The sequence below is a fragment of the Brienomyrus brachyistius genome, chromosome 15 (assembly GCF_023856365.1).
Source record: "Brienomyrus brachyistius isolate T26 chromosome 15, BBRACH_0.4, whole genome shotgun sequence".
Taxonomy (NCBI): domain Eukaryota; kingdom Metazoa; phylum Chordata; class Actinopteri; order Osteoglossiformes; family Mormyridae; genus Brienomyrus; species Brienomyrus brachyistius.
The window spans coordinates 19,116,890-19,138,069 of record NC_064547.1 but is presented as its reverse complement, the minus strand read 5'-3'; the positions used below and the strand labels follow the sequence as shown (position 1 = coordinate 19,138,069).

Genomic DNA, 21,180 nt, shown 5'->3' with positions numbered 1-21,180 from the left:
CGCGGGGGCAAAAGGGTGGCCGGAGAGGGCGGAGACAGGGGGAAGGCAGAGAAAGACGGGTGACAGGGAAGGACAGCGGATGGTTGAGGCCTCAGGCACCGTGGCCTGCTACCATCGGGACCGGAATGAGTCAGGGTCCTCACCCCTTTGCTAACCCTCTGGCCATATGAGCCAACTTGAACGAAAGCAAACACACCCTTTAAGAGAGGAGTGTCAGAATCAGGCATGGAGGCTGACGATCTCACCTGATCCCATGGATGTTCTTAATGGCGTAACTAATTTCCCGACGTAACTCCTTCTCGTCAAACTCCATCTGTGGGTGATGAAGGGCAGGTTAGAGAGTCTCCTGCGTCTTTCACCGTTTCCAACTTTCTATTTTCATTTGAAGTGGAAAACATGAATCATGACAGATCGCAGTCATCTGTCACTGATTTTAAATGAATGGGTTTTTTCCAATAACAGTCAAATTAGCGTGTAAAATAAACAGCATTATATTTATGCGGCACACTCAGACGAATGATGACGTTTTGTTCTGCCTGAAATGGCACCCTGCCTGTGCCACAACGGTGCAGAAATGCAACCAGTTCTTAGTCTCCTGCAGAATGCGTGCAACCCATTAGAAGCTAATCTATTACACACAATTAGAAACAGAAGTTTTCCAAGCACCATCTGGGCTACCCATTCCTCAACATCAGACTTCATACGGGCACCAATCACGATCAAATTTTTCAGGGATAATGTGTTCAAGCCGCATATTTGGACTTTTCTCTCCATCAAATAATTTGCCACAGCTCAGGACAGATGCGGGGGTAGAGGCGGGGGACGAGCAGAGACAACTAAGCCAGCACTGGCCCGACACATCGGACTTGAGGGTATGTTGTAATCAGACGCTCCACATGGGCACGGCAGCAGAAGGGCACAGGCCGGCTCACCTTGACCAGCTCGAAGGGGAAGCGCTCGTGAAAAATGCGGTTGATCTTGGCTCCTCCGGACAGCTCCACCGTGTCCACCTGGTCACCGGAGCCCTCGATCCTCTTCTCAAAGTCCACGGAGAACTGCTGGACCATCCTGCCAGGGAAAAGCTGAGCTAAGCATGTGTGCGGAAAGCCGACCAGGAGAGAACGGAATGCTGCAGGCAGGTGGGTGCAGGACCTCCATCCACAACCTACAAGGAAGCTTCTGGATTCACAATGGGTTTATAAAGGGAGGCCTCAGTACAGCCAAACAGTCTGGTATATTAACAGCAAAGACATTAAGAGGACACCTAAAAACTGAGGGTGGCATGATGTCAATTCTGCATGAGAAGTTTACACGTTCAACCGGTGTTTACATGGGATTCTTCCTGTTTCCTCCCGCAGATCGCAGCTATCTAAGTTAGGTGCCTCTAAACTGCCCTTTGGATCTGATACCTTGTGTGTTTGTGCCCTGTGACAAACTGGAACCGCATCCCAGGCCTCGCTGCATTTCTGGAAGAGGCTCCCAGCTCCTCATGACGTTACACCGCATGCGATGCAAATTAATCCTGCCATTCTGCTCCCAACATGCCAGCAAGTAGCGCCGAAATCAAACAGGCAGATCTGTGTCTGTCTAAGAAAAAGCGTGCTGTTTATAAATAAAGCCTCGACATCACCGGGAGCTGCGCTTTGTGTCATTCCTGGAAATGGTGAAATGGCTTTCAGGTGCTCTCTGACATTCAGTGTCCACACAGAGCTCTGCACAGTTTGGCCTCTCGTCATCTCTTGCTGAGTGGATTAATGCACGGGGGTCAGCATCTGGTTCCAGGCGATGTATATACAGTACTAAGTGCACCAGGGTGGCGCTTCTGCTTAAGACGGCGGCAGGCCACCCCTGGGGGAGGCGGGAGGATTCTCACTGCAGGAGAGCCTTGGTCTTGCGGGAGGGGTCGTCTGGTCGGAAATGGCGGTACTCCTCGGCCTCTTTGTCCAGAGCCAGCAGCTGCGTCTGTAGCTTGCTGCGGAAGGCAGGCAGGGTATCCCGTATGTGGTTCGTCAGTTGCTGCAAAGACGCACGGGGTCACACAGTGAGGGGCACGTCCATCCACACCATCTCTCCCCATCACATGACCTCATGACTATATGTATAGGCCCGTTTACAGGAGCCACGCGATATCCTGCCCCCCGCTCCGCCCCACCTGGTTGAGCACCCTTTGCAGGTGCAGTGTGCCCATGCTGTCGGCTATGTGCCGGTAGGCGGTGTGCGACAGGAAGAACTTCCTCTCGGCAGCGAGGGCAGCCTTGATGTCCTTCTTGCCCTCTATGTCCTTCTGGCTACGGTTCACTACGCCGATGTACCCTGACAAGATGGGGGAGGGGTGGGGGAGCACAGAATCAGAGTCTTCAGTGTTCCAATTGGTTACTAACCTGATGATAAAGATCCTGAATAAATAACCAGCTCTAAACCCCTTGTTAGTGCCAGCAGCCACTCCAACAGTACCTCTAAACAGATAAAGTGATTCCGCTCTTTAGGGAATCTTTGTGTGGTCAGTGGCCTCGCACCCCTAGCGCAGGGGGGGGTCCTGCTTTGGCTCTGGATGTGTGCGGTCAGCACATGAACTTTCTGGTCATTTATACAGACAGCTTACTCAGCATAAAGCTACCATTTTTCCAGTATAAAATTATAGCCTAAATGTGTATAAAAATGCATCTGTTTCCATAGTCCTGTGATATGATTTGCAGTAGTGTTGTGGAATGCAAAACCTAAACACACTAATGAATGAAAAATCTTTCAAACCCTCAAGCACTTCTGAGGATTTTCCACAACAAAAGTGAAGCAGGCCCGTAGCCAGAAATACATTTTTTGGGGGTCCCCCTCGCTAGATGTTGCTGAATAGAGCGGGGTCCCCCAGGGTCCACGGTTACATTTCACCTGTTGGGGTGGGAGTGGGTGGGTAATTTCACTGAGGAGGGGGGTTCAGACTCGTGACCAACAGCAAACAAATTTTTTTCTTATTGGAAGGACATTCCTTTCATGGGGCAAAGACCCTGAATCACCAGTCCCCAAAAAGTACGTAGTGGCAAGGAGGAGACAGGAGGAGACCCACGGAGAAGCTGGACTCAAGGAGGAGACACGACCTGCTCTGGCCAGCGGGGAATGAGCTGTATACTGTATCTGTACCATAAGAGGTCTGTGACGGACAGAGGGGTCACCCTGGTATACCTCTGCGTAGGGGCAGCAGCTTGTTCTCCAGAACATCCCGGGCATCAGTTCCCTCATCCATCAGGTCCAATTTGGTCATGACCCCGATGGTGCGCAGTCCTAAGGAGAGAGGCGGGTGGCAGGGGACACTGACACCAGCTGCATTCATGTGTCACCCTAAAGTCACCACGCCTAGCAGATGCTTAAACCTGATCCCTTCCTTCTGCATACTGTCCGGAAGGCAGCCACCAAAACGGTGGTGTTTATAGGGACACCAGCCCCCAGAGGTTACAGTAGTGCTACACCAGCACAAAAACAGCCACCGTCCAATCAGAGCGGCTGCTCTCACCCTGAGGGTCCACATCTTTGGCCAGCTTGAGCGCGTCGGAGTTGGCCAGGTCCGTGTTGGCGGGAGTGACGGCCAGGATGAGGCAGTTCTCCCTGCAGATGAACTGCATGATCATGTCCCGGATCTGGTATTCGATGTCGGCTGGCTGGTCCCCCACAGGCACCTTGGTGATGCCGGGCAGGTCGATGAGCGTCAGGTTGAGCACTGCAGGACGTGCGGCACATACACAGGGCATCAGAGGCACGGTGGCATGGTGACAAACCGACATGCAAAGGTACGGACACATGGGGACAGGAGCTAGCCAAAGCACGCCCCTGGCAACCACCACAATGGACAACAAGAGGGTTTGTATTTGGCCTTTTATTAATTCCTCACTTAATTTTGAAATGCAATTTCTGTTTCTCATTTAGCCAACTGTAGTGAGATGTTTTTATTTACAGATCGAAGGTCTTATCCCTTAAACTGTCTGGGGTATTTTAAGGTTTGTGGGTGAGCCAGGAGGCGGGGCCTGGGCTGGGCGCTGGAGCGGGGCCGTACCATGTGGGGAGTAGACGCGCAAGTTGATGGGCACAGGAGAAATGCCTTTATTAGCCCCCGTGAGGCGATCCGTCTCCGCCTCGATCTCCAAGCGAACCTCGTCGAAGTCAGTGAATTTCTTCCCCTTGCAATGGAGGAACTCGGCATATTCTGGAGGGTGGAGCGAAAATGGAGGTGGGGGGGGGACAGGGATGTTTCGGTGGGTAACCAGGAAGCGTGTGATAGTCTCCGGGGTCAAAGACCAAAAACAACAACACGAAGTGCACACTCACACAGCAGACCAATGTTTTCTGCTCAGTCATAAATGTACACAGCTCAAATTCATTGTGAAAATCCCCTTCTGAATCCTACATGCCTTCCTAAGAGGCTAAACTATAAGAAGGCTACCTTTCAGTCTCCCTGCAACATCAACCATAAATACTTAAGGGAGAAGGAGACAAGGGTACAGCCATTCCTCTGTCTGACCTTATTTCAAAAGCCCCTTTTCTCTGTAGGTTTGCACAATACTGCAAAGCTGAGGAATCCAGGAACAGGCTACAGGCACTGCCCCTTATTCAAACCATATTTGTGGTTAGTGTAGTAGTAATACATCAGTCTCAGTGGGACAGATTCTAATAAATATATTGAAGAAAAGCCAGTATCTCAGCCAGACTAAATATGTCGAACTTTTCATTGTGATAGGAAAAACAACAGGGACTATTAAATCTGGTGAGTGGAAACATCACCCTCTGGTGGCCATTTCTTCAAACATGCCCTACCACCAATCCACGAAACAAGACATGGTTTCAGTCTGTAGTGAGCAGCTGGTAGGCTAATGTGGATGGGTGAAGTGCATATTTACACACTGGCGCCCCCTTGCAGCCACCGAGAGTGAAGCACCCGATGCTGAAACTCCAGCACACAGCTGTACCTGCATTGGAGCTGATGAGCTGCAGGACCAGTGGCCGGCGAGTGACGATCCCAGAGCCTCTGGGCAGGAAGTCCCTGCAAAACAGGCATCATCGGAAAAAGAGAACACCAACACTGCAACCCCCCCACCCCCAACCCCCAATCCTCAGCATCTCCCTCAGTGCGAGCCAGACGCTCCGTCATTATGGTCCCTGTCTACTGCGATGACCTTGAAAGACCTACTGCCCCCCCGGAGAGGCTCAGCACCAGATTGCCTGTCTGGTCAGAATGCAAGCAGACCCATATACACCGGAACACCGCCCTGAAATCCTCTATTTATGGGTCATTTGCACCTGATTGCCAGGTTTACAGACATTTCAGTAAAATCACCATCAATAAAAATTAAGAAAATACTGAGGCCCAAAAATGCTGATAACACATCTATCATGCACTAGACACAGAGATACTGGCACCAAAAGCAACATCATTATGGAACATCAAAGGAAATAATGACACGAGGAAAGCTGCAGGTTCAAGAAATAATCACTGGAACAGCAAAGTGTGGCACAAAATAAATGTAACTGCGGTTTTTAAACGCAGCTGCCCTCAGTTATTATGTTTGGCCACTTCACCATGAGTGTGGTGACACACACGAAAGCATGGAAGCCACAAAGGGTTACTTCTAATATCTCCAACACTCCTCTCATCCCCTAAGAAACACCGTCAAAGAGAATCATGTCATGAATTCACTCTTCCCAGTCTGGCAATTTAAAAGGCAGCAGATTGTCAGACACATGCCCGTTTTAGTGAGATCTTTAATTATAATAATTTTAATGACACTGCATACACTAACGCAGAGAGATGCCAGGTGCATTTATTGGGCAAACTCATAGCTCGTCTTTCCCTGCCATTTTGTGGTAAGGGGTCATGTACGCATTTGATGAAAGAGAGCGAAAGAGATTAAAAGCTGACAGGCTGTGGGAGGCACCGCCAGGGAGGAGACCCAGTTAATGAGCACAACACGAGACGGGGAGCGCACCCAGCAGGTGAGGCCTGTCCTACATACCCCGCGAAGCCAAGGGCGCCGTTCACTAGCAACCCGCTCCACATAATGAAGTCTTTCTTGTACAGGGTATACGACATAATGCGCATGGTATCAAGTGCTACTCTCTATGGTGAACTATTTCTTTGTCTGTTACTTATTTCAAAGCTTCAGTGTCTTCAGGTTATTCATGAAGCCCAACATGATGAATACATAATGAAAGTCATTACCCAATGAATATCCGCCGAAATTAAAGTGCTAACAGTATTAGGTATTTGACGTCTCTATACTATAATCCCATTTGCAATGTCATAATAGCCCTGAAATTTGTCTGGATAAAAGATAAATACTTCCTTCAATCTTAAATCCAAATCTTAAAACCATCAAAAATTAAACAGAAATGTAAACACAACCTGCTCTAAAACTCGTGTTTTAATGTTTTAGATTCTTTAAAACTATTATGTAATTTTCAGATACTTTAAATCACCAAAATAGTGCTTTATTCAGATTTGAGTATACCATCTGAGTATACCATCTGTGTATACCATCTGAGTATACCATAATGGTAACACAGGGTATTTCAATGATACATTTACTTACACAAGGGAAGACCAGTCTGGCAGTGTCATGAGCACATCACTTCGGAAGCTGCAGCATTTTACTGATATAACGGTGGGCCTGGCAAGCTGGGCCAATGTAAACAGAGACACCCTGCTGAGCCAGGAGCTCCGTCAATGTTCTTTAGGCTAATTCAGCGGCACCTGCATATCAGATGAGCTTGAATTATGCTCAAAGGAAGCGCAGAAGCCCTGAGCCCAGCAGGTCTGTGTGACGGATGGGCAGATCAGTGCAGCACGCCCAGCGCGCTCCAGGGGACCTTGAATAATCATCTTTTTCTGCCTCTTTCCTCTCTTATTTGCTAGATGCATGCAAAGTGACTTTTTTAAGGTAATGTTTACTGAAGCACAGACACCCGCAGCTTTTTAGTTTCTAAATCTGAGGTCTTTGTTATCTGAAGAAAAACGACACAAGCAGACAAGCTTTGGAGTCCATGACCATGGCACTAATTCCGTAAAGTGTGTTTAATCACTGCCGCCGCACAAAATACTGCAAATTAATATTACAATACTTTGCCAGGAGCAGAACCATGCTTACATCTTTATGTATGCACTGAGAGGTCTATGAGCAGCATATATATACTTTGTAAGATCAAAAGTTCAACCCCAAACTACCTCAGAGCTACATTTTCCTAATATTACCCATAACTTTAAGAGGGCATTTGAGGAGACTAACCTAAGTGCCTGATATTCAACAGCAGATGTTCAATTCACTGCAGAGTAAGAAACGCAAAAGACAACGAACTTTTCAATATGCTACTGAAGCAAATTAAAAATACACAGGTTCCAGGCCCAATATTACAATTTCACATGTCAACATTTGCCTCTATAATGGTGAGATGTGTAAGAGGTGTAATTTCCTTGCAGACATGAAATCAAAGCAGAATGAATGGAAGACCAACCCAGTGATTATGAATGACTGGAAAACTGTGGACTGGCCATGTGGTGTGTGACCAGCCCAACTCACCAGCAGGCCCACTTGGCACATTCTACCCAGCTAACTGAATGAACGTGAGAGAAGCTCCCTGACTGACAGGTTGACTTAACACCTTTCAATTCATTAATATGATAGAAAGGTAGACATGACACCTTCCCAATTTGCCCAATGACGAGTGACAAAGCAGACAAAGTGCTGTAACACAGACATGAGGCTGTGCTTCACTGAGGTCACCGGTGAACAAATATGTATTTTTTCATTTCCAATTCATGTAAAGAAAACAATATTTGCTAAAAATGGATGCATCTTAATTTCTGGTCACTCTGACATAAAATGAAAAATAGCCCTGCAGATAAGATGTTTCCTAAAAAATACTGGCTTTTTGGGATAATGTAGCCAGAAGCAGAAATGAAAGGAATGAATATATATAGAGAAAGAAAACCCAATGAAAGAGTCCCAAATGTCACCCAGGCACTTAGACCTAGTTAGGGTGCTGCCTTGACATTGTTCATTTTCCACTCAAAGCTGTCAGATCTGCAGGGAATATGAGCAGAGTTCTAACTCATTGTGGGTGTTGCCTGGTAACAGAGGTAAATTTCATAGTTACTGCTCTCCCTACACAGCCCAGCACAACAATCTCATCACTCACTTTACGATAATTCTCTAGCCGATTGGCTCATTTGGGAATTTTATTTAGGAAATTGATTCTAGCGTGCTGTCAATGACTCCACTTGAATTCCCAGTGCCAAGCCTGGTCGGCATTCTCCATTCCCTGTGCAGCTACCACACTCTCCTGTCTGGTGATGTGTGTGCATCCTTTTGTGTGTGTGTCTGCCACCTGCCCAGCCTCAAGGTCGCCTTCACCAGTACTGCTGCAGTAGCCAGGGCTGCCGGGGCAGATGACACAGCAACAAACAGAATGCAGAAGAGTCCATATCCACATCAGTGCAAGCTGAGACAGCAAGAGCTCTACAGACCCCCAAAGCATCCTCAAAGCACTACAGTGCATCTAAATGACCAACCAAATGTATCAAACTGTGCTTATATTACATTCAGTTTAGCACATGATGGGCACAGTCTATAAACTGCACATAAAAAGCTCAATACTGTAACTGACTTTCCAATGACCACTTATCCAGTGAGGGACATGGACCTCGTACAGCAAAGCAAACCCCAGGCTGAACATGTTTAAAAACAGAAGGAACATACTTACATATACAGTACGGTGCAAAAGTCTTAGGCAGGCAAATGAAAATGATGTTTAAATTATCCTCATGTTGGTGTAAAACTATGATATTATGCCTGTCAAAGTGTGTCCGCTTAGCCATTTCAGAACCTCTGCTAAAATCATCCTGGTATTTGCAGCGACCGTCCAGTGCAGCCATGTATTTCTTGACTTGGCTACTAGCACACTTCAAACAGCTAGCCAATCTGTTACTGACTTTTTAAACCAATATATTTAATTATTTAATTGAGCTGTTGGTGAAATTTAACAAAATCGTGGAACGGCTGAGGTGCCCCTGAGGAGAAGTTTGGGAACTGAAACGGTGTTCATCTAGCCATCCAACTAGATATCAATAACTTTTTAGAAAACAGAAGAAATTATTACTAGTTTTTATTGTGCTACTCTTAATTTGCACGTTATAATGTTAAATTGTGTTTTTTTTGTTCTAAGCCAAAGTACACTTGCTATGGTGATAAACAGCTTTAAACATTTCTTTGGACTGCCTAAGACTTTTGCACAGTACTGTACAATATCACATACAACCAGAAATTACTACAATAATCCAATTATAATAAAAAATCACTAGGTGGACTCAGTTCACTTCCAGTTTCATTACTATGATGAGGATCAAATAAAAATGTTTGCAACATTTCTTAAATCCAGGTAATGTCAGAAACAAAGCTTCAGAACGGTCCTAGGTGGGACAGCGCCATCAGTGGCTGCGTGGCTTAACCCGGCATGTTAAACCTGTCAGTGATCTGCTGGTTTGAAGCCACACTCCTATCATTACTAGGTAACACAGAGTTACACAGCAGGCAGCGGGTTTATTTGAGGTGCCTGGTTGTTTACTCAATCTAATTCAAATGCTAATGCTTCCTCCTTTCCTCTTCACAAAGCACCATGGGTCACCTTTATTCAGCATTAAACACTGCAGCTGAAGTATAGAAGTGGTTCTTTCTATGAGGCTAAATTACAGTGGTGCAGGTTTTGGTTTTCCGTTCTTAAAATCAGACACAAGACCATGAGCTACAGGTATGAAGTTCTGCTCTAGAATAAAACATCCACAGACTAAGTCAGAAGCTCATGGTATACGAACAATATCACCTGCAAATAGATAAAGTTTACATTATAAAGATTATCCATCCATCCATCCATTTTCCAAACCGCTTATCCTATTGGGTCGCGGGGGGTCCGGAGCCTATCCCGGAATCAATGGGCACGAGGCAGGGAACAACCCAGGATGGGGGGTCAGCCCATCGCAGGGCACACTCACACACCATTCACTCACACATGCACACCTATGGGCAATTCAGCAACTCCAATTAGCCTCAGCATGTTTTTGGACTGTGGGGGGAAACCGGAGTACCCGGAGGAAACCCCACGACGACACGGGGAGAACATGCAAACTCCGCACACATGTGACCCAGGCGGAGACTCGAACCCGGGTCCCAGAGGTGTGAGGCGACAGTGCTAACCACTGCACCACCATGCCGCCTATAAAGATTATTATTATGGTTATTTCCTGATGAGGTCACTCTCTTCAGAGGATGAACTGGGGCTCATACACGTGATGCAATGTCAATTTTAGGTGGTCACAGAGATCATAATGTCAGGGTGAAGAAATAAAAACAAAAAAAGAAAAACAAATGATACAGCAAAAACTGCAGGCCAGCTTAGGATGTAGTGGGGAACAGTGGTACTGTGTCCACAGTGTTCAGCATGGTGATAACACAGGCGTTCACAATGGGAGGTGGAGGTTTCATATGCATCATGAAAAGACACAGGCAGTAATTCCAAATATATGTTCATTTTTCCATATCACAAATTATAAAAACATTTTGGATAATTAATTATGACAATCTGCTCAGGCATGCGTAGAGCGAGTAGACTCACTTGCACTTCATCTAAGCATTGCAGAGGCATGTTTATATGCAAACACGAACGCATGTGATTGTGTTGTCAGGATGTCATTATCAACAAGCAATACATACAAACCATTCAAGCCGCTTTGCATCGCCAAATGGGCAGAGCAGACCATCATCAGGCAAACCCTGAAACTGCTACCACCCCCATCCCCCCACACTAACACAGATTCTACTAATGCAGACTAGAAACAAGTATTAAGGAAGTGAATGTTCAAAAACTAAATTTCCTACATTTCCCTTGAGATCAATGATGTATCTATCTATCTATCTATCTATCTATCTATCTATCTATCTAAACAACGTGTGCATGTCTGCAATAGACGGACCGAAGACAACCAGTGCGTGCTGAGAATATGGCTTTGGGAAGAAATGAGCAGACATATCCTACAGAAATAACATTCTAATTACTTTGGGAAAAGTAAGTGGATTAACCCTGTTCCACACACTATCATCCATTCACAGGGGGGGGAGGGGGGCACTGGTGGTTCCTCCAAGCCCCATGAAAAACAAACTCCCACAGAGACCCCTCTGCAAACGCACACAGGCATTTCATTTTCTATGTGCACACGACCTGAAAAAATACAATAGACAGGACACAATTAAACAAGACACATGGGTTCCTGGGGGCGCATCACACAGCAGAAAAACAACGTGTGTGTGTGGGGGGGGGGGGGGGGACAAAAAAAGGAAACACTTATTCCCTTCACAAAGATGCAGATTTTCACCACAAACAGCATGCGTGTGGTACCCTGGATCCAAACAGCTGCTGTATTGTTAGGCGTGGGTCAGACACCAGCATATCAGATACGCAGGTCCTTCGGGGACGGGGTGATGGTTATGAGGGTCAATCCCGCAGCCTACCTGCCAACGAAATTCTCTAGCACGGAGCTCTTCCCTGCGCTCTGCCCGCCGACCACCGCGATCTGGGGCAGGTCTAGATTGCAGCTCTGGCCGATGGCGCTGAAGGCGTCTTGCAGCCGGTTCACCAGCGGAATCAGGTCCTCCATCCCGCGGTTACCCATGGCGGATGGGAGGGAGGAGGGGTGGCGACAGGGACGGCCAGGCGGCGAGGTTTCAAAGCCCAGTCAGTCGGTTGCTGGAGACACCAGCACCATGGAGCCTGGAAAGCATGGTGATGTTATGGGAAACTGGTCTCCTGTCACGCGCGGTAACGGCCGTCAACCCACCGACCGCCTAATAAGTAACTATGAATCATTTGTTTTATTTATTTCTATTTACCTACTCCAAATATCCGATGTGCTGTCACTGGGAATTCGGTACCGGTGAAGTCCGGGTCCGAACACAGGAAAATAACAGTAACTGGACCAGAGCCCGGCCCGGCACCACGGTGTGCTTTGTTATTGCTATCTTTCAGTTACTGGGTTGCCCTGCGCTCTTTCAGTAGCAAGTTCCGAATAAAACGAATACTGGTCCGGCGGGGTTCGGATCTGGGTCGGTTCAGTTCGGCTCGACCCAATTCGATTTGGCTCGGCTCTGCCACCGCGACGCACGCAGCTTTGGCTCCAGCACCACTCCTGACAGCCCAGTTAACGGTCTCGCGCGCGCACACGCGCGGATACGAGCACGCGAAACGACACGCCTCCGGTAACAAAATAAGCGCTCCGATGACCAATGGTCGGAGTACAACGGCGGCGAAGACCCCGCCCATCCATCCCAGCCCTATATAAGTCACACCCACGTACGAAGGGCTCGCCTCCCTTCGGTATGTACATGGCAGTGCTGCTGTAGGCCATGGGCATATAAATAACACTGCGCTAGTTCGCATGCCACAATAAAAACAACACTACGGCAGCGTGCCTGAGATGTCCCTGCTCAACCGTAGTTGAGCAGTGATACCCCTGAAAGAACGACTTCCATTATGATTTCGCAAAATGAGATCTGGACCAGTGCACGTTTAGCGCTACTTACCTACTTTTCGTTTTCATGGTACAAATTCTTTTCCTGATTCGGTTGCTTCACATACAAAATCAAAATATGTTTTAGTACTAGTGGAAATAAAGGAATGTTTAAATAGCAAACGCCGATAATACGAACATTTTCAGTGATGCCCATTCGGTCTAAAAGTGCTTAGGGTGTCTGTACCCGGTTTACTCTAGTGGCATTCAATAATGTATTTAAGAAGCCAGATAAATAGTAAGGCAAACTAAAACTGAATGCATCATTTTATTTAAAATCCAGGTTAAGGAAGAGGTGCAAAACTTACACTTAAATGGCAACATACACTATCGCACCATCCCTCAGTTGCTTATGTCGGGCAGTGTTGCAGCATTGGCTATTTGGAGGGGATAGGTGCGGTCTGGGATGCCAGGCAATCAGAGGCTGCTCACACACATTATCAGCAATTCGGAGACACCAAATCAAAACAGCCATTCGTCTTTGGACAGTGTAGAGAAACTGGAGTGGCTGGTGCAAACACACACAACAAAGGCAGGATTCAAGGGCCCCGTCATGATCGGAGAAATAGTCCCTTCTAAGCCCGCATCACAACAGCAACCGGGAAATACAGCAGAGCTGGCTATCAACTTATATGTAAAAGCTCAGACTTTATGGAACATGTGTCATTATTAAACCTTCCAGTGTGAAAACCAAGCAAAGGAGAGGATCTCATTTTAGAATAAAAGCTTTTTAATAAAGTAACTGAGGAAGATATGAACACACATAAAGCATTCTGGGAGACGTCTTTTATTTTTCCCTTATTCTTACCATCCTTTAACCGCTGCTTGTCGTTGCCGTCTTAAGAAATCCGCTCAGCTTGTGCAAAACATTGCATTATCCTTCAGTGCTTTCATTCTTCTCCCTGGACTGAGTGTCAGGCAATTTTCAGATCTTCTAGCAGTGCTGCAACGTCGATCTGTGCTTTATGGGACACGTCTGGCGTGTGCAGCGCCCCCTGCAGGCGCCGGCAGGCCTTTCGCAGCTCCTCAGGACTCGCGCGGTCTTTTTCTCCCCGCTCGCCCCCTCGGCGGATGCACAGAAGGACTTCATTGACCTCCCCCTCGATGTCCCTTGACAGCACGCAGGGGAACACGTCCCTCACCCGCCCTAACACGCGCGCCCTCAGTGCAGAGTCACGGCACACGAGGTTCAACATGAACACGCCTGAGTGAGTGAGAGAAAGTGTGAGAGAGATTAGGACTGTTACCAGAGGGACGGACCTCTGTACTCTAAATAATTATCCAATTATCCAAAGTTCATCTGACATAAATAAAAGACATTTGTTAACATAAGAGCTCTGCTACTCCTTCCACAAGTTACTCTGGGTGCCTGCAGTCCTGTAGTTCTTTTTTAATGCTTAGCTTTCCATAAACAAAGGAGGAAACAGCCATTCCAGCTGCAAACGTTCCTCTGATTCCACGGTGACATTCTGGTTACGTTACACTTGCATATGACAGCCCAGCACAATAAGAGCTACCATTAAGGCCAATTCACAGTTCACTCTTCCACGTGATTTCTGTCGTGCACAGGGTAAGGTGACGTAAATTTTGTCATCAGGGGTTTGACCCGGGTGGCTGCGGCCTGTGCGGCTGGAGCATATACAGCTGATTTTTTTTGTCTGCTGCATGACATTTAATTATTGGCTGTAGGTGGCGCCACTGAGTTTCAGAGACCAGAGGTCGACCAAGAAAGAGTAGAAGAAGAATTATTGTTGTAGAAGGTGCAAAGGTATCTGCATATCTAATTTTTAATGTCCAAATAACTTGTACTGCCCAAACATTATACTGCCCCTGCTAATTTTTTGCAAGGATATTGGATTACCTTAATACCATCCAAGCCTTAACTAATAAAGTAAAATCTGTTCATGAACGTTTTCCAGTTTCACTACACTGCATGCATTCAAGTTCGTTGCAATATATCAGCCCTCTTCTGGTCTGGTGGATGTCACTGCTGCATGCATGCGCTGACTGCGACCATCCACATCCGCAGCCAAATGTAGTACGAACACAAGCTGCATCGTGGACGACCGTCCGCAGCCAAAAAGCGCACAGGGAAAAGTGAAGCATGAACTAGCTTTTAGAAGTAAATAAAGATTAGAAGAGTTGACACTACTGGGGAAAAGTGCCCATGAGATTCTAGTCATCCGGTCACAAAACATAAGCAGATCACCACAGCACCAGACCCTGTGGAAATGAGGAGCTGGTGGTTTGTAACTGGATTCAACTGCTCATACTGATATTTCAAATACTCCAAAAAATGATTAGCGGCTAAATATTTATCAGCAATAGGGATACAAGCACAGAGAGAGGAATGTTTATGAAACACTGGGGTCAAACTGAATAAACGTGAGACAAAAGGAGAAGCCTTACCGCGAGCAGTCAGCAGATTGCGTACTTTCTCTAGGAAAGCCGTTTCCACAAAGGCAGGAGGAGGGCAGCTCATTCCAAGGGTGGGGTCCTTACAGTCCACGTCAAACATGATGACATCATAAGCACATCCGCCTGCAACGGGTGCGAAAAGAAAGGGGGACGTGTGACAACGAGAGCAGCGAAGGTCATTAGAGACTCCTGAACAAATGCCAGCACAAACCACCAGGAAACACAAACCCACAGCCGAATCTCCCTGTCATCATTTCCAGGGTGCTGGGGCAGTAAGGCTCGTAAACATGGGTAATTTACCCCTCAAGTTATTATGACCATAATTTAATCTTGACACCTCAGAGAGCTAAAATAAAATGTTCCTTAATTTTACAATGTGCAAACTGTATATCAGTGGTCTAATTTCAATGTGCAAGCTGTATATCAGTGGACGAGGAAAACTGAACACGATCCAACAATCTCTGACATTCTTTGCACCATTACTGTTTATTATCGTCTAAATGTGTGTTGTGCTGTAGTAAACCTGCATTTGCATGGGATTACTAGAGTATATATTTATGTACCTTCATATCTGGCATGCAGTGTACACACATCATACACAACAGAGGAAATGGAGAGGAACCAAGCTGCAGTTTGCAAAAAAATGTATATTTTACAGACGCCTAAAGCCATAAACTGAGAAATAAGTGAAACTTATAAGTGAATTTATTCTTTAATAATACAGAGGGGCCAACCTTATCATCTGCCAATGATATGTATTGAATTGGTGAGTGCCAGGGGAGGGGGCACTCCAGGAGCCAATCAGCTTTCTGTTGGGGCCAGTGCCCCCGCCCCTGCCTCGCAGGCTGACTGACCTTTGGCCTCCGATGCACTGATGTGCTCCAGGCCGTCCCCGAGCACCACCTTCAGCCGCTCGTCGGGCTGGAACCCAAAACACCGCTGAGCCACGTCCAGAACCGCCGGGTCCAGCTCCACAACATCCACAGACACACCTGGGATGAAGTCGCGCAGGAACTGGGGCAGGCCGCCGCCGCCAAGCCCTACCAGTAGCAGCGTGATGGGGGGGCCTGTAGGGGGGAGGGCGGAATCGGGGGGGCATCAGAACCGAGACAGGAGCACCGAGCCATGGGACCCTCGGAGCTGAACCGGGCCATGTCGGTCCATCTGAGCTTACCCAAATCCTCCAAACCGAGCAGTGAGAGTCCGGCCACCATGACCCGGTGATGGGCGCAGCACAGGAAGCTCCGGTCCACAGAAGCCGCCCCCCCCTTCACAGCAGGGGGGGGTGGCTTGGACTTCTTTTTTTTATTCCTTTTACCACTGGGGGCTGCTGAGGTAGTGAGAGAGAGAAAGAGGCAGACAGACAGAGAGATTGGGGGGGGGGGGGGCAGGGAGATTCTGTCATTCCCCTCACTGTCATGTAAACAGCCAATACCTTTAGCCTCATAAACAGCTAATTTATTCTTACTGACAGTTTACTTGCACACACCCCAAAGCTGTGTTTGCCCTACATCTTTATAAGTAATTATAATTATATAATTATTAAAAAAAGATGGATGGATGGATGTTCGTATTTTTATCTTGATTATATGTCTTGTATGTCTTCCTGCCAGCACATGCACCAGATTCTGATTCTAAGTTGCAAATATTTCCTAAGGGAATCCCCCCCCCCCCCCCCCCCCAGCAGTCTGTCCACGGCTCCAACGGCAGGGCGCCGAATGAAATCAGGACTACGTCGACCACGGTTGCCCGATACACATCACGTGTTGCTCTGACTGATCCGGATACCGGCGTTTGGATTACGGATTAACTGAGCCAGACAAACACCACACAGAGCTTCAAATCCCCCTGATGAGCCCCGCAGAGGCGTCCATGAGCGTCTCACCGGGGGCCGGAGCGCGCAACCGGTTCTCGGACTGCACCACCCCGGCGTTATCCAAGAAGACCAGGCGCCGGTACAGAAACCCATCTTCGCCACGGACGTCCTCCACCGAGTACTCGCCGCTGAGCGTGCTCACACCGCGGCTGACCACCTCTCGCCAGCCCAGCTCCCCCCCAACCGACAGGAAGGGCACCTGCAAGAGAAACGAGGTGGGGAGGCATGAGAACATGGCCGACACGGCGGGGAAAGCACAAACAGCGGGATGGGACCGTCCCTCTGAGCCCCCGAAACACCGCGCAGGATTCTTTACTGTCCTTTACATCTCTTTAGCAGATGCTTTTGTCCAGAGATTCAAGGATTTTCGTTTTCTTGTCTGCTGCTGTCTTAGAAATTCTAAGCCTGGAAGCAATCTGCTGTTCAGTGTAGCCTTCTGCCAGCAGAACCAGCATTAAACCAGTATTTAAAAATGCAGATATTTTATACAATATAGAGGGGTCTCAATTTCTTCCAGAGCTGCATGTCTATTGTACTTTTTATCAATAAATTATTTATCTTGTAATATTATGGCATGTATGAGAGAGCACTGTTGACGCAAAGTGCAGTAACTGCAGTGCACATACATCTTTATGAAAGCAGGATGAACCAGTCCCTGGAGACACTTGGGATTAAGGGCCGTGCTGAGCGGCCCAACAGTGACATCACTCTGCCAACCCTGGGATTTGAACCAGCCACCTTCCCAAACCCCATGAGCCACACACTGCCCTCAACACTCCTCCAGTATCATCAACCTGAGGGAGACACCGGGTCGAATACAACGGAGCACATTCACTACCATGGAGACGAGACTCCACCCCCAGTCTACCTGCTGATTGGCTGGCATCCCACACGGGGCGAGCTCCATCACCATGGGGGAGAGCTCAGACTGGACCGACTGCATGTCTGCGTACTCCTGGTCCCGATGCATCGCCACAACAACCAGCCGGCGGAAGTTCGCACTTCGTGCCAGTTGCTCACGCCCCTCGGCGGAACCATATAGCCAATCAGATTCCCGGCCCTGAGGCACTGAAAAATGAATGAATATTTTATCATTTTTAAGGGGATTTCCCTGGCAATACAGCACATGTTCATTATAAATTTAAATACATACAAAACAACTTGTTTCTTGTACACCAAGTTTCAACATGAAGTCAGGTGCCCAACCACAGGATTCCGTAGTGTTTTCACTTTCTGCTGATGTAACACATACTAGCAGATTTTTCACTTTTTATATAAATATAGCGCTTACTCACGTTGCATGTAAATACTTAAGATCAAATACGGACGATCCTCAGCTTACGACGGGGAAACGGGCTGATGAACCCATTGTTAGAGGAATACGCCATAAGTCGAAGATGACATGATTAATGAATAACTACATTAATCCCCTCCTTAGTATCCGTGCTTTAGGTAACTGCGGTCTCAATTATCTGCAGTTTATCGCGGGTACCAACATTTCTTTATACATTTTTCCTTGTACAATTGTCCTTTGAGGGAAAAACAAAAAGCAAAACTCTTATCGCTCCATCATCCCTGAGATACATGATCTTTCTTCCATTGTCTATCGTCTCTTCTGAATTAGGCTAAAACGGCAGAACTTTCATTCGCGAAAGCACAGCACTGAAATCTTTATTACTGTATTTAATGTTGGCAGTGCCTTACTGTGCGAAATTCATTTTCCACATGTATGAACACAAAAATCATGTCATATATAGGGTACACGAATGGTACACTTATCTGGGGTAGGTATTAGAATGCATCACCTGCAGATACAGGGAGACTACTGTATGGTCACTGAATAACTAATTACAGTAACTAACTAAATACAAGTAACAGAAAAACACAAAATAAACACCATATGATATGTCGCTAAACACTGTACAGTGTGTCATGCATTTATGCTGACGGTAGTTAGAGACTCGAAGTGTGGACGCTGACGTCGCCCAGCATCAGTAGAAAGTGTCGTACGACTTATCGTTATCCTGGGAAGATTGATGACTACTCAACGTGCATCGCTACTGGCCGATTATAAAGTTCAAATATCATTTGTTGAGCCAACGCAAAGCATCCGTATTCACTTCCTCTTGTGACCCCATGCTTGGAGACGCACCGATAAAAATAGCGAAGTGGTTAGCCCGAGGCACCTTAGCCAGCTGAGGGCTGTCCAGCACCGTCAGCGTGTAGCGGGGGTGGCCCGTGGGGGCGTGGCACAGCGTTAGGGCAGAGCTCCGGCCCACACACGGGCCAGAACGGAGCTTGTGGCGAACGAGGGCATAGGCTTGTCGCTCCCTGACTGCGGAGAGCAGTGCAGTGGTCGAGGACAACCTGCAGGGGGCGCCATCCTCTCCCTGACACATCTCCAGCACTGGGGTCGGGGGAGGCTGGCGGAACTTGGTGCAGACCAACATGAAGACGGGCAGGGCGAAGGCGGTTGAGTCAGAGGGGGTATCCTGCTCTTCCGGGGTCCCAAGGCAGTGCACCCTGATGGCCCAGCCCTCCCGGACAAAGTGCTCCACTGCCAGCCGCAGCACGCTCTCCTGGGCCAGAGACACGCAGACGTAGCGGCCTCCCACCACCAGCACGCGGCCCACCTCCGCCAGCATGCTCCCTGCCAGACTGCCCCCCTCCTCCGCCGCCATGGCGTCCAGAGTGCCCTTGTCCAGCGCTGCCTGGAAGCTGCTACCATCAAAGGTGGTCTGGGTGGCGTCAGCCTGCAGGAACGTAAGATCGGGGCGCCGCTCGGCGTTTCGCTGCCTCATGTGTGACACCACAGTGTCGCTGATGTCGATGTTGACCAGCTGCCGGTAGCCAACGTCGTAGAGCTGCTCACTAAGGTCCGAGTTCCCACAGCCCACCACCAAAACCTGCCAGGATACAGAAGAGGTGTCAGATATGAACAATGTGCCCGTGACCGGAAGGCTGTGGGTTCAAATCCCATGAGTGATTTCACTGTTGAGCCCTTTATCTCCAGTTTCCACAGGGACTGCCTGACCCTGCGTTCTAAAAAACCTGATAACTAAATACATTTGACTCGGTGCAAATTTTAACTTTGAGCACTATTTACTCTGCACAAGATTTACCTCTGTCCTGAATAGTAGTCTCCATGTAGTTCTGTATTGTGTGCAGCCTGTAGTATTTTGTTTTGTTTTGCACATTGAGCCCGGACAAAGGCAATTTCGTTCTACTATGCACTCTCGAATTGTATGGTCCAAATGACAATAAAATTTACTTTGACTAAACACAGACTCTTCAGGTACACACAATAGGTATGTCTGTGGGATTTGTGAAATGATGCCAACATCGGGTCATGGGAAGACATAAAACCTTTAAGTCTGGTTCATAGTTCTTTTAATGTTTACTTGATGTAAAGAACAGTTAGTTAAAGTTCACAAGATCGCTTAAACTCTTTAATCAGCTGTATGTAATTTACTTCACACGTGTTGTTTACATGCAAATTCTTCAGTGAAAATGAAGCTTCCAGGACGAATTACATAGGTAAGAAACGGCTTTTTAAATCTATTTCGGTTAAAAGGAGGCTGCTTTAAGTAGACAGTCAATCCTCACAGCTCTATAATATAGATAAGACAGAATCTTAACCGAATCTTATGTTGGAGAGTGACCGGGTGTGCACTGACAGGCGGCATTGAGTGAAGATCGGCGGCAAACACTGGCATCCCCAGGTGAAGCTGAAAAATGTTTCTAATAGTTGCATGAAAACGGTGACCCTAATAAAGTATGGGAGACGCGCTGCCCGAGGCGGACCCTCACCCGGTCGCGGGGTTTGATGTACTTGTGCAGAAGCCCGCACAGCTGGTTGTAGTCGGCATACCACTCGAAGGCCTTGTCTCCCCGTCGCCGGAAAAAGCGCTCCCAGTACTCGGCCGAGCTGAACTCCTCAGCGCTGCGGGGTAAAAGGCTCATCGCGGCGGCTTCGAGCTGGCAAAATGAAAATCCGTTTCTGATTCCAGGCTCTCACTCCCTTTACTGCACTGGTGTTCTTCAACAGTCTAGTTAGAAAAGGATAAAAGTTACCTTTAACAGAGTTCCCCCCTTTTTCCTACAACCATAATGTCGTCTGCTCTATACAGATATTCCAATACTGTTCTTTAAGCACATAACAAAACGGAACTATAATCCGGCCAAAGAAAAGAAACTCAAAACTGCTGCAAGCACACGTGTCTCCCAGGCTCGTTCAGCCGGACGACATTAACTGAGGAACAGGCAGATTCTGATTGGACAATCTGTACGTGCG

General features: G+C 47.6%; 2 protein-coding genes across 8 annotated transcripts in view; both read right to left on the bottom strand.

Moving 5' to 3' along the window:
* The window catches only part of dnm3a (dynamin 3a), a 31,123-nt gene extending 18,890 nt beyond the window's left edge, over nt 1-12,233 (bottom strand). For 4 of the 5 annotated variants that reach the window (XR_007382480.1, XM_048975977.1, XM_048975974.1 and 1 more), the window contains exons 1-10: nt 11,916-12,233; nt 11,538-11,796; nt 4,953-5,026; nt 4,043-4,192; nt 3,506-3,709; nt 3,178-3,276; nt 2,153-2,313; nt 1,874-2,016; nt 933-1,068; nt 246-313 (exon numbers count right to left, since the gene is read on the bottom strand). Coding sequence is in view for 4 of the 5 variants with exons in the window: in XM_048975977.1 (XP_048831934.1) it covers nt 246-313; nt 933-1,068; nt 1,874-2,016; nt 2,153-2,313; nt 3,178-3,276; nt 3,506-3,709; nt 4,043-4,192; nt 4,953-5,026; nt 11,538-11,698 (1,196 nt within the window). In the remaining variant the exon portion in view is untranslated. The remainder of the gene's footprint in view (nt 1-245; nt 314-932; nt 1,069-1,873; nt 2,017-2,152; nt 2,314-3,177; nt 3,277-3,505; nt 3,710-4,042; nt 4,193-4,952; nt 5,027-11,537; nt 11,797-11,915) is intronic. The other variant, XM_048975975.1, reaches the window with a different exon arrangement.
* Nucleotides 12,234-13,301: 1,068 nt separating this feature from the next.
* Nucleotides 13,302-21,134, bottom strand: mettl13 (methyltransferase 13, eEF1A lysine and N-terminal methyltransferase). Of its 3 annotated transcripts, XM_048977384.1 has the most exons (9): nt 20,961-21,134; nt 20,697-20,864; nt 19,039-19,792; nt 17,755-17,954; nt 16,896-17,085; nt 16,185-16,340; nt 15,865-16,077; nt 15,002-15,133; nt 13,302-13,796 (listed from the first exon to the last, which is right to left on the bottom strand). In XM_048977384.1, exons 2-9 carry the CDS (start codon nt 20,847-20,849, stop codon nt 13,507-13,509), a joined length of 2,088 nt encoding a protein of 695 aa, XP_048833341.1. In that variant the 5' UTR covers nt 20,850-20,864; nt 20,961-21,134; the 3' UTR covers nt 13,302-13,506. The 3 variants fall into 3 exon arrangements, with proteins under 3 accessions (XP_048833341.1, XP_048833340.1, XP_048833343.1); XM_048977383.1 differs by having other exon boundaries at nt 20,697-21,134; XM_048977386.1 differs by having other exon boundaries at nt 16,185-16,337; nt 20,697-21,134.
* Between the last annotated feature and the right edge of the window lie 46 nt (nt 21,135-21,180).

What these genes read in the sequence shown, in the direction of transcription:
- mettl13 (XM_048977383.1), bottom strand. Translation starts at nt 20,849, where the DNA reads ATGAGCCTTTTACCCCGCAGCGCTGAGGAGTTCAGCTCGGCCGAGTAC. An exon ending in CCACTTCGCTATTTTTATCG is followed by an intron (nt 17,955 to 19,038) that starts GTGCGTCTCCAA and finishes TTCATTTTTCAG; the next exon opens with TGCCTCAGGGCCGGGAATCT. An exon ending in GGATGCCAGCCAATCAGCAG is followed by an intron (nt 17,086 to 17,754) that starts GTAGACTGGGGG and finishes TTTCTCTTGCAG; the next exon opens with GTGCCCTTCCTGTCGGTTGG.